We start from the raw sequence: 15,481 nt of genomic DNA on the forward strand, positions 1-15,481 counted from the left end.
TACACATACAGACACATGTGGAATGTGGTACATATTTATGTAGAGGGATAATAGAAAGTACATAACAGAATAAGATTAAGAACTTGACTGCCCATTAATAGGACTGGTTCAGTAAATTATAAGACATACATCGACAGGACACTGCTGCAGTGACTGAAAGGAGTAAGTTGCCATTTTATATGAACTGATCTCTTAGATACATTGTTAAATGAAAGACATGGTACAGAAACAGTACAAGTAGCCTGCAACATATGTGTTTTCCTCTCCTAAAAGAGAAAACAATATATAGAGAGAAAATATATTTTTTCTGTTTTAAAGGAGAAAATTATATATATATAAAACTATGTATATAAAATGTATAAAGGGAAAGACATGAAATGAAATTCTAAATTTAAAATAAGTATATATATGTATGTATATTCAAAGAATGTACATGGAAGGTTATAAAAGAAACAGGTAACATTGGTTACCTCTGGAAAAGGAAACTGGGTAGATGAGGGGCAGGAGTAGAAGAAAGACTTTTTCCACCACATTTTCATGGACATTTTCAATTTTGGACCATATAACTAAAACAAACAAACTTTAGGCAAGATATAGTAAGAGTTTTGCATCTAGAAGAACCAAACCACCACAAATGTCATAATAATTACTTTGGAAAAATGTCATGTCTGCAGTGGGTAATTATAAGTAATTTATAATATAGTCAAACATAGAAGAAAAATATTTTTTTAAATAGAAAATATATTAATCATCAGTTTAAAATACACATATACACATTCATACACATGCACCCCTCTATCTTAGATTCTAAATAGCAGTGATATAAAACCACATATGGCAGGAGGTCTATCAAAGAGCATTTCTCCTAATTAACAGCACTAAATCAAAGAAGATACACGTGCACGTAGAAGCGCACACACACAGCATGGGAAGCAGAACAGAAAAATAAAGAAATAAACTAATATACCTTTTCCTTTCCATTTAACCTTTGCAACAGACTGGCTAAAATCCACATGTATTCTTCTGTCATCTATAAGTACATTGTCCATTTTGAAGAATGCTTTCTCACAATCTTCTTCCTGAAAATAGTTATAAAAACTTAAGCATAAATCTTTATGAAAAAAAGATTTCTGCAGCTAGAATACTGAAAATATAAAATGTCTGTTGTTACTAAAACGAAGATTTGAGTGCTTACTACGCACCAAATGCTATTAAATGCTTTGCATCTCTTACCTCAATTAACTCTGATAACAACTGTAGGAGGTACTATCTATTTTTATCTTACACTTTCTCAAAGGGAAAAGAGAAGTTCAGAAAGGTACAGAAGTTGCCAAAGGTCACACAGTTGGTAAGGGTGAGGCCAAGATTTGAACCCAGGCAATCTGACTGTAATGGACATATGTATATACTTACCAATTATCTTATACAAGTCCACAATCCCTTTTAGTCAAAACCCATAAATACCCTGAAAATTAAGTTTTAAAAAATTTGGTAATAAAATCCACTTGACAGCAAAACCTGACCTAATGGGAGGCCATGGCCTTAAGTTATCCCACTTAGGATGACTATTCATTTGTCTCAATGAAGAAATATTTTTGTGATAGATTATAAATGCTGACCCAGAGGAGTATTATATAATTTAATCGTGCGCGCGCGCGCACACACACACACACAGAATTATTACAATGAAATACCATGTCAATGAAAATTAACCAAAAAGTTAACAGAAGCTACATGCAGTAACATACATAAATATTACAAATGTAACACTGAGCAAATGAAGCTAAATACAAAAATACACACACATGTTGACATTTATATCAAGTTTAAAATTAGACAAAATCAATCTACGATGTCAGAAGTAGCAGTGATGGGGAAGTTACCGGAAGGGGACACAAAGAGGGCTTCTGGGATCCTGATAACTTTTTTCTGCTAATGTTTTATTTCTTGGCCTGGGTGACTGTACACATGGGTGTATTAACTATAGTAACTCATCAAGCTGTATGCTCATGAGCTATACATTTTATGTATGTATTTCACTCTCCAGTTTAAATACTGTTGAGATCAGATTATCCAAAACATACAGAACTTGCTGTAAATTAAATGAACACTTACAAAGAGCCTACTGGCCGTGAGAATTATGAAGCAGAATGATGCAGTTTAATCTGATTTTCAAGAAATGATAAAGGTCACAAAAGATCCACCTCAAAAACTGAAATGCTGAATCTTGATAAACAATGCACAGTCTATAAAGTTGAACTGAACTATATATTCATGGAAAATAGTATACCTGCAGAAGACTGAGAAACATAGGCAGGCAATAGTCTATGTGCTATAAATGAAATGAAATTCTATTTGTGAGCAAATAAGTAATATATACTATAGCATCAATGATGGAATGACATTGTCAGGTCTATAAGAAGTATTCATAGCAAACCAAAGGCAGAGATCTCCTTTCTGCTAGCACCAATGTACCTTGTAGATACCATTTCTGGTACACCTGACAGTATCTGTGTAAAATTGGTTAGGTGTCTGTCTCTCAACTTTCCATTATTCATCTTGTAGTCCTAGGACTTATCACATGTAATATAACAGGAGTTTAATAACTGCTTTGGAATAACTATAACTTAGAATGACCTACTATTAGACACACATCAGTCCAAAGCTGCATCAAGAAATAGTATAACCTAGCACAGTGGCAAAAAGCAATGTGAACTTACATGAGTTCAGACATGTAAGTTCACATCCCAGGTATGACATGATTTTGAATAAGTCACGTTACCATTATGTGTCTCAGTTTACTTATTTGGAAAAGGTGGACAGTACCTATCTCATAGAGCTGTGAAGATTAAATGCATGTCAAGTAGCATAATGCCTGGCTTAAAGAAAGTTATTTGAGTAACATAAGTTATCATTATTATTTTAGACCTAGAAGGCACCATATCTAACCTAATACTCAAGTTTTATTTATAAGGAAGTTAACACTTAGAAAGAAGAGTTCTAAACTGCCAAGTGTCATATAACAGCTGGTCAGTGACAAAGCTCGGATTAATATCTAAAAATTAACATCCAGTCCAGTTCTCTTTATTATATATATATATATCTACCTAAATAACATTGAAAAATCATTTACAGAATGTGAAGGACTTTACCTAAAACTTTAAAAGTTTTAAAGATTCATGAATACAGACTGCTCCTGAACATAATGTAAAGGTACATATTAACATTAACAGATGTTGAATTTATCACCTATTTTGAATATAATAGTTATTTTTCTTTGGTGCCTAAAGAAAGGGTACAGTAATTTTCTAATGTTAAAGACTAGAAAAAGTTCTATAATTTTCATTTTAAAATCTTATAGGAACCAAAAAACCCACACCAAACTTAATAGATCTATATTTTGACCTACCTTTTCAAATTCAATAAAAGCATAACAGAGGGATTCTCCTGTCTTCCAATCTCGAATAACTTCACAACTGAAAGAAAGTTTGGAAAAAGTGACTTAAAAAAAAAAAAGCATTCACGTGTTTTCTGAAATATACACTCAAAAATTATAAGTTTTTTTCAAAAAATAGTTCACCAGTCTAGAAATCACATTATCTAATTCTACTCTAAATGCCCCATATAGGCCTACAGTCCTAAATTCCCAAAGCACTGAAGGAAAAATAAATAATATTTATTGTTTAGTTTATTTATTGTTCAATTTTCCTGTGGCAAAAGTAAACTACTGCTAAAATTTTTTTAAATCAAAATTCTAGTCCCCAAATGTACATAAATGATAAAATATCTAATGTTACTGTTAGGATAATGTATGCACGTTCCCACACATATAGTATACATTTAGTAAGTTTATGCTTTGGAGTTTCTGAATTTTAATATAAGCCAGACTCAAATTTAACCCCACAAGTAGAGCTGCTATTCTACAGAACTAATCCATCTTAACAACCAAGTGAAAAAGCCAATAAGGTGGAGCTGAAACCACCAGGCTTGACCATTTCTTGACATATCCTAAGACTCATGTTACGTTATATGAAACAGGAAAACAAAACACTGTTAGAAAAGGAAAAGTAATCACATTACAATAAATGGTTCAGCTGCTACAATATTTGCATATACATTAAAATGTAAATATTGAACGACATAACCAAAGTTATGACCTAACCAAAGCAGGAGGAGAAAAGAATGAACATGGGAGGTTAGTAATAGAGGTAAAATCCTTATCTTCCTTAGCAGGAAGTCAGCATATAATGTCTAAAATTGAAAAATAAAAGCGGTATAGGAATATTTTTTATAAATATGATATATTGTAAGTGGGTGAAGAAATAAAGTTGGGTAGTCTTTTACAGAAAGATTTTTCTTTTAACAGGAAAAATCAAGAATGGTTTCAAGGGAAATAAAAAACACATGAAATGAAATGAAATTCTAAACATAAAATAATACTTTTTTGAAAAGTTGATTTTAGAGAGCCCGGCCGGGCGTGGCTCAGCAGTTGGGCGTCGACCTAGGATCCAGGCGATCAGGGTTCGATTCCCGGTCAGGGCACATGCTCGGGTTGCGGGCTGCAGCCAATCAATGACTCTCTCATCATTGATGTTTCTGTCTCTCTCTCTCCCTCTCCTTTCCTCTCTCTGAAATCAATAAAGATATATTTAAAAAAAAAAAAAAGTTGATTTTAGAGAGAGAAAAGGGGGGTAGAGAGAGCCAGTGATGTGAGAGAGAAACATCGATCCACTGCCTCCTGTATACGCCCTGACAGATTGGGGATCGAACCCACAACATTTGAGTGTACAAGATGATGCTCCAACCAACTGAGCCACCTGGCCAGGGCCATAAAATAATACTTTTTAATTAATTATAAAATACTTCTCTTTGGCAACTGATCGATGTGTCTCTCACATCGATGTTTCTCTCTCTCCATTCAACTCTCTCTGAAAAGCAATGGAAAAAATATCCTCGGGTAAGGATTAAAATAAAAAAGAAATATGTCATTAGAAAACCACAAATTAATACCTAGTTTTCCCAAATTCTTTCACTAATTCTAGAGATTACCTTCTTATTGGCCCAAATCTTGAGAATATTATCTCCAGATCCTCATCTGTGGTGACTGGATTCAATTTACACACAAACAGCACATTTTCCGGAGGTTTAATATCTGCATCAGGTAGGTCTCCTACCTAAATTACAAGCAAACAAAAATATAAACCAATTCCTTTATTTAGTTTCCATTCTAAATACCCTATCCAAATCAAAATGCTGATTTCCCTAAAACATCTAAATTTACATTATAAACTGCAGGCTCAGGAAAAGACATCTAAATAAGACCTCAAAATTCATTACTGACAATTCTTAAAAGAATGCTTAAAACAATAATCCACTTTGTGAAAGTGAAATTCAAAAAGGTTAAATAACTAACTTGCCCAAAGCCACACTGTAATAAGCAACTGAGTTAGGATTTGAACCCAAGTTTACCTGGGGTTTTCTCTTCACTTTTTCTTTTTTCCTATTTGATATATTAAAAACAGAATTTATGTCAAGTATATCTAAGTTACGAAGCATAAAAATAAAAAACAGCCATGATGACAACTATCTTAAGAACTAAAATATCCTAATCCCATTATCCTATGCCTTTCTCATCAGAAATAATGAATATCCTGCTTCTTGGTTTTCCTTTTTGACCATCCCCTTGCACATCTTTAGAGTTTTACCAGGTAAGTATGTACTCCTAAGCAATATATTATTTAGTTTTGCTTGTTTTTAAACTTTTGAAAAATATTATCTTACTGAATTTAGCCTTCTGCTATTAGTTATGACCAATTCTTTCCACATTAGTGTTCACTATGGAACAGCGACAATTCCTGGATAGTGTCTCTAGCTTTTTATTCTCACCTTCACTATCATCTCACGCTCACTATCATCTTCTCCTTCAGTCACACTGAAGTCAACTTCAGGAAACCACTGCCCTGAGTAGAGCATACCACTTCCTATGAAGAAGCAGTGAGGGGAACAGTGAGAGAAAGCCACGATGGTGTTGGTTTCATTGTGGGAAAGCTGTATTTCCCATGGCCTTTAGTCGGGGAAAAACGATATTCCTTTATTCAAAAATTCTCAGAGATGATTTCTGATAAGATTATCATATAAAGTATCTCCTCTTCAATAGACATGCTAAAACAAAAAGAAATCTTGAAAATCAGAAAAAGAAACAATGGTAGTAAGATCTGCTCAGTGTTTCTGAAGCCTCTCAAAGACAACAATAATCTATGCCCAATAAGAAGTATCACAGCACATATGGGGCAGAGCAAATCAGTAAAATCCCCCAAAGGCACCTACAATGGCAGAAATACCACGTCTCACTGAAGCAAAATAAAGTAGTGAGTTAGAAAAGAACTCACTAGACTACTTGTCAAAGATAACAAGGAAATTTAAAATACTCTTAACAGTTACGAAGTTCAAAACACTGGTTGAATCATCATTATATTACGCACAAATGAAGTAAGAGAAACTAATGTTCTTAGAAAATGGAAGATGAAACCTTTTAACAGTAAGGCCAAAAAGGAGACAGGATCATCTGTTAGTATGGTTAAAATCCAAAACACTGACACCACCACATGCTGGAAAGGATGACTGTAGAGCAACAGGAACTCTCATTCATTGCTAACAGGAATACAAAATGGTACAGCCACTTTGGAAGACAAGTTGGCAGTTTCCTACAAAGCTACACCATACAATCCAGCAATTGTGCTCCTAGGTATTTATCCAAATGAGTTAAAAACTTATGTCCACACAAAAATCTACACACAAATGTAGATTTATTCAGACTTGCCAAAACTTAGAAGCAACCAGTATTTTAATAGGTGAATGGATAAACAAACTGTGGTACATTACTTAACAATCAAAAGAGATAGAATGCTATATAACAATAAAAAGAAATGAGTTATCAAGCCACCCAAAGACATGGAAGAACCTTAAATGCATACTGCTAAACGAAAGAAGCCCGTCTGAAATGATTCCAATTGTATGACATTCTGAAAAAGGCAAAAGCTATGCAGACAGTAAAAAAAGATCGGTGGAGGCCAAGGGTTGCAGGGAGGCAGGAATGAAGAAGCGGAACACAGATGATCTGGGGAGTAATGAAACTATTCTGTGTGATACTGGAATGGTGGATACATGGCATCTGATAGAATCCATAGAATGTACAACACAGAGAGTTAATCCTAATATAAATTATGGACTTTAGTTAATAATGTGTTATACACTAATATATAAGTTCCACAAAGGCAAATCTTTGTTTTTCCACTGATGCACCCCATTAAACACACAGATATGCATCACCCTTCTGGGTTTGACAGGCCTGCAAAGCTGGATTCTAGAGTGGGCTGGGGGTGGGGGGGCTATAAAGGATATTATAGAAGTAACTGACAAAATTGGAGTATGAACTGCAATTTCTATGATTTTTAATTTCCTGATTTCAATAATTGTAAGTAAATACTGTTGCTCTTAGGAAATACATAATGATGCAGGCGGTAAAGAGGAATGATGTTTGCAATTTAATTTCAAATGGTCCAGACAAAATAGTAAGTGCATGTACATGTATAATCAGGTAAGACAGGGAAGGAGGGCAGAAGGAACGAGAGGAGAGAGAGGAGAGCGAGAGGAAAAAGAATGATCAAGATGTGGCAAAATTAAAAACTGGTAAGTTGGGGTAAAAGGTATATAGAAGCTCTCTGTACTATTTTTTTAAGTTTTCCATAAATTTAAAATTATCTGCAAATAAAAACTTTTAAAAACACATTAACCCATTTTCTTCAGGCATGAACTTTTTATATTTTTGTTGTGGAAAACTCTGATGATAATCTAATATTCTTTCCCTTGTACGCCACTCACTCTTGCTGCCCAGTTGTTGCTCAAAGGATTTTTCTTTTAAGTCCAGTAACTTTCTTATAATTTGTTTTGGTGTGGATTGTTCTGGGTCAATGTTCTCTGATACACAGCGTGCTCATTAAAATATGTATTTTCGCCTGGCCAGGTATGGCTCAGCAGCTGAGCATCGACCGAGGATCCAGGCGATAGGGGTTCGATTCCGTCAGGGCACATGCCCAGGTTGCGGGCTAGATCCCCAGTCAGGGGCGTGCAGGAGGCAGCCGATCAATGACTCTATCTCTCTCTCTCTCCCTCTCCTTTCCTCTCTCTGAAATCAATGAAGATATATTTAAAAATAAATAAAATGCATATTTTCAATTTTTTTTAAATTCAGTAAAGTATTACTGAACTATAGTCTAACATTTATTCCTTCAGACTGGTTATGCTAATATGAATTTAAACAGACTGTGAGCCCTGGCCGGGTGGCTTAGTTGGCTGGAGTGTCATCAGATGCACCTAAAGGTTTCAGGTTCGATCCCCGGTCAGGGCGAGTACCGGAGGCAACCAATCGATGTTTGTCTCACATTGATGTTTCTCTCTCTCACTCTCTCTCTCTAAAAATTAATAAAAAATATTCTTGGGTAAGGATTAAGACCAAACAAACAAACAAACAAAACAGGCTATGATTCTGAAAACTCCACTATATAAAATAATAATAAAACTTAATTATCATCCATCCATCCATTCAAATATTTATTGATGACCTAAAAGGTATACCTAGTCCACAAAAATAAGAAATGGGAAAAATGCCCAGCAGGTCAACTAATCATCTACTGAATGACTGTTCCCCAAACGACTCCAAACTGTTAGTGATACAGAGGAGGAGCATGTTGTAGGCACTCAGTTCTACCCCGGCTTATTCTGTCCTGTAGCTGCTATTCTACGATTTAATTTCAATACTTGAGTTGTACAAAGAAATTACTCATAATTATGCATAAAATTGAGTCCAAGAAACATTCTTTAAAAATGATGAGTATGACAACTGAAATCCACTAAATATTTGTAGGCTAGATATCCATTCCCCATGTTTTAAAAAAGGCACTGGGCAATATATTAATAGTGGAATCAAACTTGTTTACTTTTACGTGTTATTATGTCAAACAAAATTTAATCCAGAAAAAAAAAACACTTAGCTAAATTTTTATATTTTAAGACTATCAAAAAGCCAGAAATAGATAAACTAATAGTAAGTATGTATTCAATATATTGCGAACAACTATTTGAACAAAGAGAATTAATTACCATTTCTAATAAAATAGCTTGAGTTTTGGCCTCTTTTTCTGCTTTTATTTCTTCTACTTCTTCAGCTGATCTTCCTTTGAAATCATCAATTTCCTCATCTGCTCCGATTCGACCACTCTGTAAGGCAGAAGTTACTCATGTATATACAGTATTTAAAAAACAGAAAAATCTGAAAAGTATGGGACACTGTGCTTTATTCTTAGTTCCACCAAACGTGTTAGAATAGAATACCTTCACATGTTTCACATATGTGAAACTTACCTCTGAAAATTGATTTAAATTAATTGTAGAATATTAGCCAGACTAGTCTTCTAATTTATTGTTAAATCAAAATAAACACTTATATAGAAACTATTTAAAAAGTTTCTAACCAAGTGTTGAATGCAGAAGATAAATGATCTTAGAAATTAAGCACCAAACCTAATTACAAAGATAAATCTGGCTTTAAGGAAGTCTCATGAGCAGATATTTATGCTTTAAAATATCTGAGGAAAAAGTCTGCATTATTCCACAGAAATTTCTGGGTTCTAGCCTGGCTTCAGAGTACCCCCAGCTGAAAAATTCCCTTAAAAGATGATAGTTTAATTTAGTCTAAAATTCTTAAAATTTTAGATTTAGGAGACAGAAAAACATTTTCCCAAAGTAATCATATAAACTTCCAGAGCTAAGGCTCTTCTGGTAAAACACAAATTGAAGAAAAGATATTAAGATGGGAAATAGCTAGAAAAAGGAATATATCCATAGAAAATAAAAAGCACTCTAAACTTATCCTAAAGTGCTCAAGCAAGATAGTGATTCTGAAAAAATAAATTTTAATAGACTAAAAGTAAAAGCGATGCAGAGCATTAATACGCATGTATGTTCTGTCACAAGAAGACTCAACTTACATCTAGTTGTTCCCTAGTAGGCTCTGGTGATCGATCAGGAATTAATAAATCCGGAGGGTCATCAAATGGATCATCTAAAATCACTGTATGATTAATCCTTACAAAATAAATCCATGTCAAATGTTACATTTACATTGTTTCAGAATCTACGTTTTAAATGTTATAACAAATGTCTTATGTATCCCTACAGCCAAATAACCATAAGCTCCTAAATTTTGTTGCACAAGGATGTTACTAGAGTACACTGTCACAATTACTGTTACTGTTTTTGATTGATATTATACTTATTACTCTGTCTGATTCTTAGTACTTTTGCCATAGTTCTCAATAATCTGCACTTTTAAAAATACTAAATTAAAGGCTTAATAATTCCTTCCAACATAAGCAATTATAAATAATTAGTACAAGTGTAAAAACATAAAAGTGTAAAAACAAAGAATCTTAGTCTTGGAAGTATCCAAGATACTTTTAGAAGTATCCAAAAAACAGTTTTACATATGCCATCACCACTACCATGTCAAACACTACAGTATTAAAATATTCCAGTACATTCAGGTAGTAAATTGTAACCATACCTGATATCTTGATATGGTACAAAATCCTTGTCAACAAAGGTCTCATTGATTTTCTTAATTATGTCCATGCCTTCTGTCACCTCACCAAACACTGTATGAACACCATCAAGGTAATCTAGATTATCTCCTGTAGTAATAAGAAACTATAAAGAAAAACGCAGAACACAAATACATAGATATATACAATTCAAACTGAAATTAGTTACAGACTGACAAAAAATACACAAAGTAAGATTCTACATTAACTGCATGGAATCTTACTCACTTGTTACTAGTACTAAGAAAAAAGTACAAATTTATACATAAAATGTCAACACATACACAAATGTTCCCCTGATTGTTTAAGATAGTTGGATGAAGCAACGCTCAGTTTCTTTACATGTAAACTGTGAGGAAAAAAAACATCTACCCCAAATGGGGTTTCAACCAGACAATGAATGAAAAGTGCTCAACATGGCCTGTTTTGAAATAAGTAATAAATGCAGAAAGGAAACAGGCCACAATGTGAACAGTGATGATCCATGAATGGTGGGATTGGGGGTAATGTTATTTTCTTCTTTGTACTTCTCAATGTTTTCTAGATTATTCACAATGGGCATGCCTTACATTTATTCTTTTTTTAAATTTATCTTTATCGTTGAAAGTATTACAAATGTCCCCCTTTTTCCCCATTGGTCCCCCCAGGCTTTCTCTACACTATTGCCTGTGTCCATGGGTTATGCACATAAATTCTTATGTTAATCTCTCCCCACCCCCCCACCCTCAACCCCCTTCCCTCTGAGATTTATCAGTCTGTTCCATGCTTCTGTGTCTCTGGATCTATTTTATTCAGATTTATTTTGTTCATTAGATGCCACACATGAGTAAGATCACATGACACTTGGGACATGCCTTACATTTAGAACAACAAAATATTTTTCTTTTTTTAAAAGTGATGTCATGTAGTTTTTGTTACATAGAAGAAAGAGTATAATATTTTTCCTTTTAACAAATATCTTTGATTGAAACGTTCTCCTTCCTGGATAATTCTAAAAGATAACTTTGTCTTCCCACCCACTTCCTAACCTGGGATCCATGCTGGTCACTGCCATTATTCACCATGGACACAGAGCCTTTCTTCTTGTGCTTAATTCTTGGCACTTTTTCTGCATCGAAAAACCTTGCTTGATCACCGTACAGCTGACTGAAAATATATACGATAAGGTAATGAAACATAAGTATTCTCAACATGAAATATAGAAGTACTAGTAACATACCATTATGTTACCATTTCTTTACAGAAATACCAGTATGATTCAAAATATTCCTCTCATGCTACAGACACTCAGGGAACTTGGAAAAACTCCAATTTGAGCCATATTTAAAATGCAGATTGAAATATGCTTAACACTGTAAAGAGGCAATTCTATTTTTACTCATTTAAAAATAAAAGAACTTACCCAAAAACAGACTCTCCTCCACGGCCAGTCCCTGTAGGATCACCAGTTTGTATGATGAAATCCCTCTATAATATATTGGATACTCTATTAATTCACAGAATTTGCTAGATGGATCCAATAACAAAGGACATGACTAATATCCACCAACTCACCTGTACATTGTGAATAAGGCAATAATTGTAATATTTTATTTTGCACAGCTTCAGGAAATTCAAGCAGGCTGAAGAAAAAAAAATAAGAGAAAAAAATTTATTTACAACACTGGCCAGATCTGAAAATACCATTTCTGCCACTTAAGTAGCAAAATGATTAAATGCCACAAGAGTTCAAAGAGAGATTGTTTCTAGCTAGAGAAATTAGAAGACCTTGTGGAGGCTTTTAAAAGAACTGGATTGGCAGAGAACAGCATGTACAACATGTATAATGCTACCTGGTACAAATAAATGTATAAAAGATGTACGACTCTGGTGGGGAACCCTGACAATTAGGGGAGGCGATGCATGTGTGGGGCCAGAGGGTATATGGGAAATCTCCGTATCTTCCCCTCAGTTTTGCTACAAACCTTAAACTGCTCTAAAAAAGTCTTAATTTTTAAAAAGGGAGGAGAACCTATAGATTAAGAGATTTAAGAGATATATCAAACAATATAATTCCATATGGCCCTTGTTTGGATCCTAATTTAAATTACCAAATATTTTTTAAATGTTTATGAGACTTCAGGAAAATCTGAAGGATACTAAGGAAATTTGCTGATTTTTTCAGATGTGATGATTTGCGGTTATGTAGTCTTTTTTGAAAAGAACCTCTTAAGATACAAATTGAAGTAATTACAGATTAAATAAATTCCATATTAAGGATTTATTATAAAAAATCCAGTGGAGGTGGAGGTATAAATGAAACAATATTGGTTATGTATTGACAACTGTTAAATGAAGCTGGTCATCTGCACATGAGGGTTCATTTACATGATTCTGCTTCTGTACATGTCTTAAGTTTTCTATAATAAAAAGTTAAAAAGGCAGGAAAAAGAAGGGATAGGAGGAAGGAAAATAAATCTGGATATGTTTACTATGGATTGATAAGTAGTTATACATATAAGTAGACATCCAATCACATGCTTACAAAAAATACAAACAGGGTGGGCAATATGTTTTTAACGTTCCAAGGTATCTTTGCAGAACCCATGTATGTCTGTTCTATGTGTTAATTAGGTGGGGTAACTCTATCTCCCATTTAGTTCCTCACATCTCTGGGGAAAGAGGCTCACTCATTTGCCAGGTGCTGCGCCACATGAAGAGTGGCAAACACACTCAAAGGAAAGCAAAACCAAAAGGTGAAAAATACAATTTCCTATAACATCATCCTTCAAACCCCTAGATCCCGCCATCCTGAATAGCCAAGCTTACTCCAGTAACCTGAGACAATCAATTATTTTCTTTCAGCCAGTTTGAGTTGAGTTTCTATCACTTGCAAAAAAAGTCCTAAGACAACACACATACATGGATTAGTCAATATAATGAACTTTCTGTGTGTACCCTTCAAAGTGTCAAGGTGCTCAGGATATTGCGATAGATTATTAAGGCACAGTCCTTGCTCTCCTGGAGTTTATATTCTTAGAGGACACAAGATTTGCAAATAATTCCAGGACAACTGATAACTGCTTCAACAAAATACGTTGTGTGATTTATAAAAGACCTGAGACAGAGCAAAAGAAACAGATCTAACTCTGCTTAGGGGCAACGGAGAGGCACAGCAGAGATCATGACCTGAGATTTAAAGAATAACCGGGAAGTCTGCCAAAAGGACGACAGTGGAGAGAGAGGTGGGGTAGAGGCAGCGGGACGAGATGGGCGTGGGTATACGTGGCGGGGTGGGGGAGATGGCTGAGTGTGGGAGGTGTAATAGGAGGCACTCGTTGTAAAGTACGGTGGCCGGTTCCATCCGCTTTGGTAAACTCTGCGCTCCAAGGGGGCGGGACCCCGATTGAAAGGATCCTCTCCCGCCTCCAGCTTGACACTATTCTGATACATTCTCCACGCTGCTGCCTATTGGCTGCCTCGAACAAGTCCGCCATGCTTCGAATCCTGGTTTTAAAACCTATAAAAACGCTGGTCATCAGTAGGGCGCACAAAACCATTCACGACCTACCCTATACCACCAGACCCGCAGTCTCCGCTCCATGACGCACACCATCCCTTCAAGCCACTCCCGCCTACTCGCGGTTTCCAGAAAATGCCAAACTAATTCAAAGAAGACCCTCACCTCCACTCGTCTCTGAAGAGCTAGCTGCAGGGTTCCGCATTCTTTGCCCGCTTCTCTTCTCCCCGCCCCCAACCGGGAAGGATTACTCCCTCCTCTGGTTTCCACAGAAGCTCACACATTCTTCCTCGACGACACTTAAAAAGTTAAGTGGGTGCAGCGCAGATTCCCCCCAGTGGAGAGTGAGGCGCTCACGGCAAGGTGGCCACCCAGGGCCCGGCAAAGCCTAGCCTGGCAGGCGGTCCATGAGCGTCCGCGAAGGCTCCGCGCACACCTCCGACCGCCCTTCCCGCACCCAGGCGGGATGCCCACGCTCAGCGGCCGAGCGCACGCTCCGTTTCACCCAGACTTAGATTACACGCCACGGAGCTTTGCTGTGCCCCTGTCACCAGCAAAGCGCAGGAAAGCCCCTACAGCTCTGTGGGCACGGCATATGCCCCCCTACACACCCGCACACACGCACTTAATGACCACAAGCACCCGCCACCCGACGGGCCAGCACCAGGTGCGGGAGATGCGCTGCTGCTCCTCACGAAAACTTTTCTAACCAAGGCCCGCGAATAAGAGCCCGGTCCCACAGCCCAGACGCTCGAACCCGTGCACGTCGGGGACCTGGCGGCTAAGTGACAGTGGAGCCGGGCGCGAGGGGAGCGTGCGGGACTCACCGCGCGGCCGCTCCTCCGTGTACAGGTCGATGACGACGTCGCCCAGAGTGGTCTCCAGCAGAACCGCCATGGCGCCCGCTCGCCGGCCGCAGCGAACCCGGGAGTGACAGGCGCAGTTCGCCGAAGTCGGCGCCGCGCGTCACCCCCGGCGCGACGCCGTCTGACGTCATCCCTCGGCGGCGACGCCCCCTTCCGGGCGGCGCTGCAAGACCCGCGTGGCCGCCGTCTAGCAGTTGCCGTGGTCCGTCCCTCGCGCGGCCCTTTTGAAAATCTCGGTACGCCCTTGGCGCCTGGTGCGGAATCCTGTCCATCGAAAGGGCCCCTGAAAAGGATTCTGTGCCCATCTCAAGAACGGGGCGCCCTCCGAGCGACCTTTCCGTGCTCCTCTGGCCGCCTCTGTCGTAGCCAAGGGCCGCCGCGCTGCCACCTACTCCCGCGTTCTTGTTGGGACGACTACTCGGGGTTTCCTAGTCAGTGTCATGTTGTCGCCCTGAATA

At 37.1% G+C, this 15,481-nt stretch overlaps 1 protein-coding gene across 1 annotated transcript in view; it reads right to left on the reverse strand.

Moving 5' to 3' along the window:
• PPIL4 (peptidylprolyl isomerase like 4) overlaps positions 1-15,089 on the reverse strand; it is a 28,999-nt gene extending 13,910 nt beyond the window's left edge. Inside the window, exons 1-10 of the mRNA XM_016223973.2 lie at positions 14,985-15,089; positions 12,213-12,280; positions 12,061-12,125; positions 11,687-11,804; positions 10,622-10,764; positions 10,047-10,143; positions 9,160-9,276; positions 5,050-5,174; positions 3,410-3,476; positions 968-1,079 (exon numbers count right to left, since the gene is read on the reverse strand). Coding sequence (XP_016079459.1) covers positions 968-1,079; positions 3,410-3,476; positions 5,050-5,174; positions 9,160-9,276; positions 10,047-10,143; positions 10,622-10,764; positions 11,687-11,804; positions 12,061-12,125; positions 12,213-12,280; positions 14,985-15,054 — 982 coding nt within the window. The 5' untranslated portion in view covers positions 15,055-15,089. The remainder of the gene's footprint in view (positions 1-967; positions 1,080-3,409; positions 3,477-5,049; positions 5,175-9,159; positions 9,277-10,046; positions 10,144-10,621; positions 10,765-11,686; positions 11,805-12,060; positions 12,126-12,212; positions 12,281-14,984) is intronic.
• Between the last annotated feature and the right edge of the window lie 392 nt (positions 15,090-15,481).

The sequence above is a fragment of the Miniopterus natalensis genome, chromosome 5, assembly GCF_054644295.1.
Source record: "Miniopterus natalensis isolate mMinNat1 chromosome 5, mMinNat1.hap1, whole genome shotgun sequence".
Taxonomy (NCBI): domain Eukaryota; kingdom Metazoa; phylum Chordata; class Mammalia; order Chiroptera; family Miniopteridae; genus Miniopterus; species Miniopterus natalensis.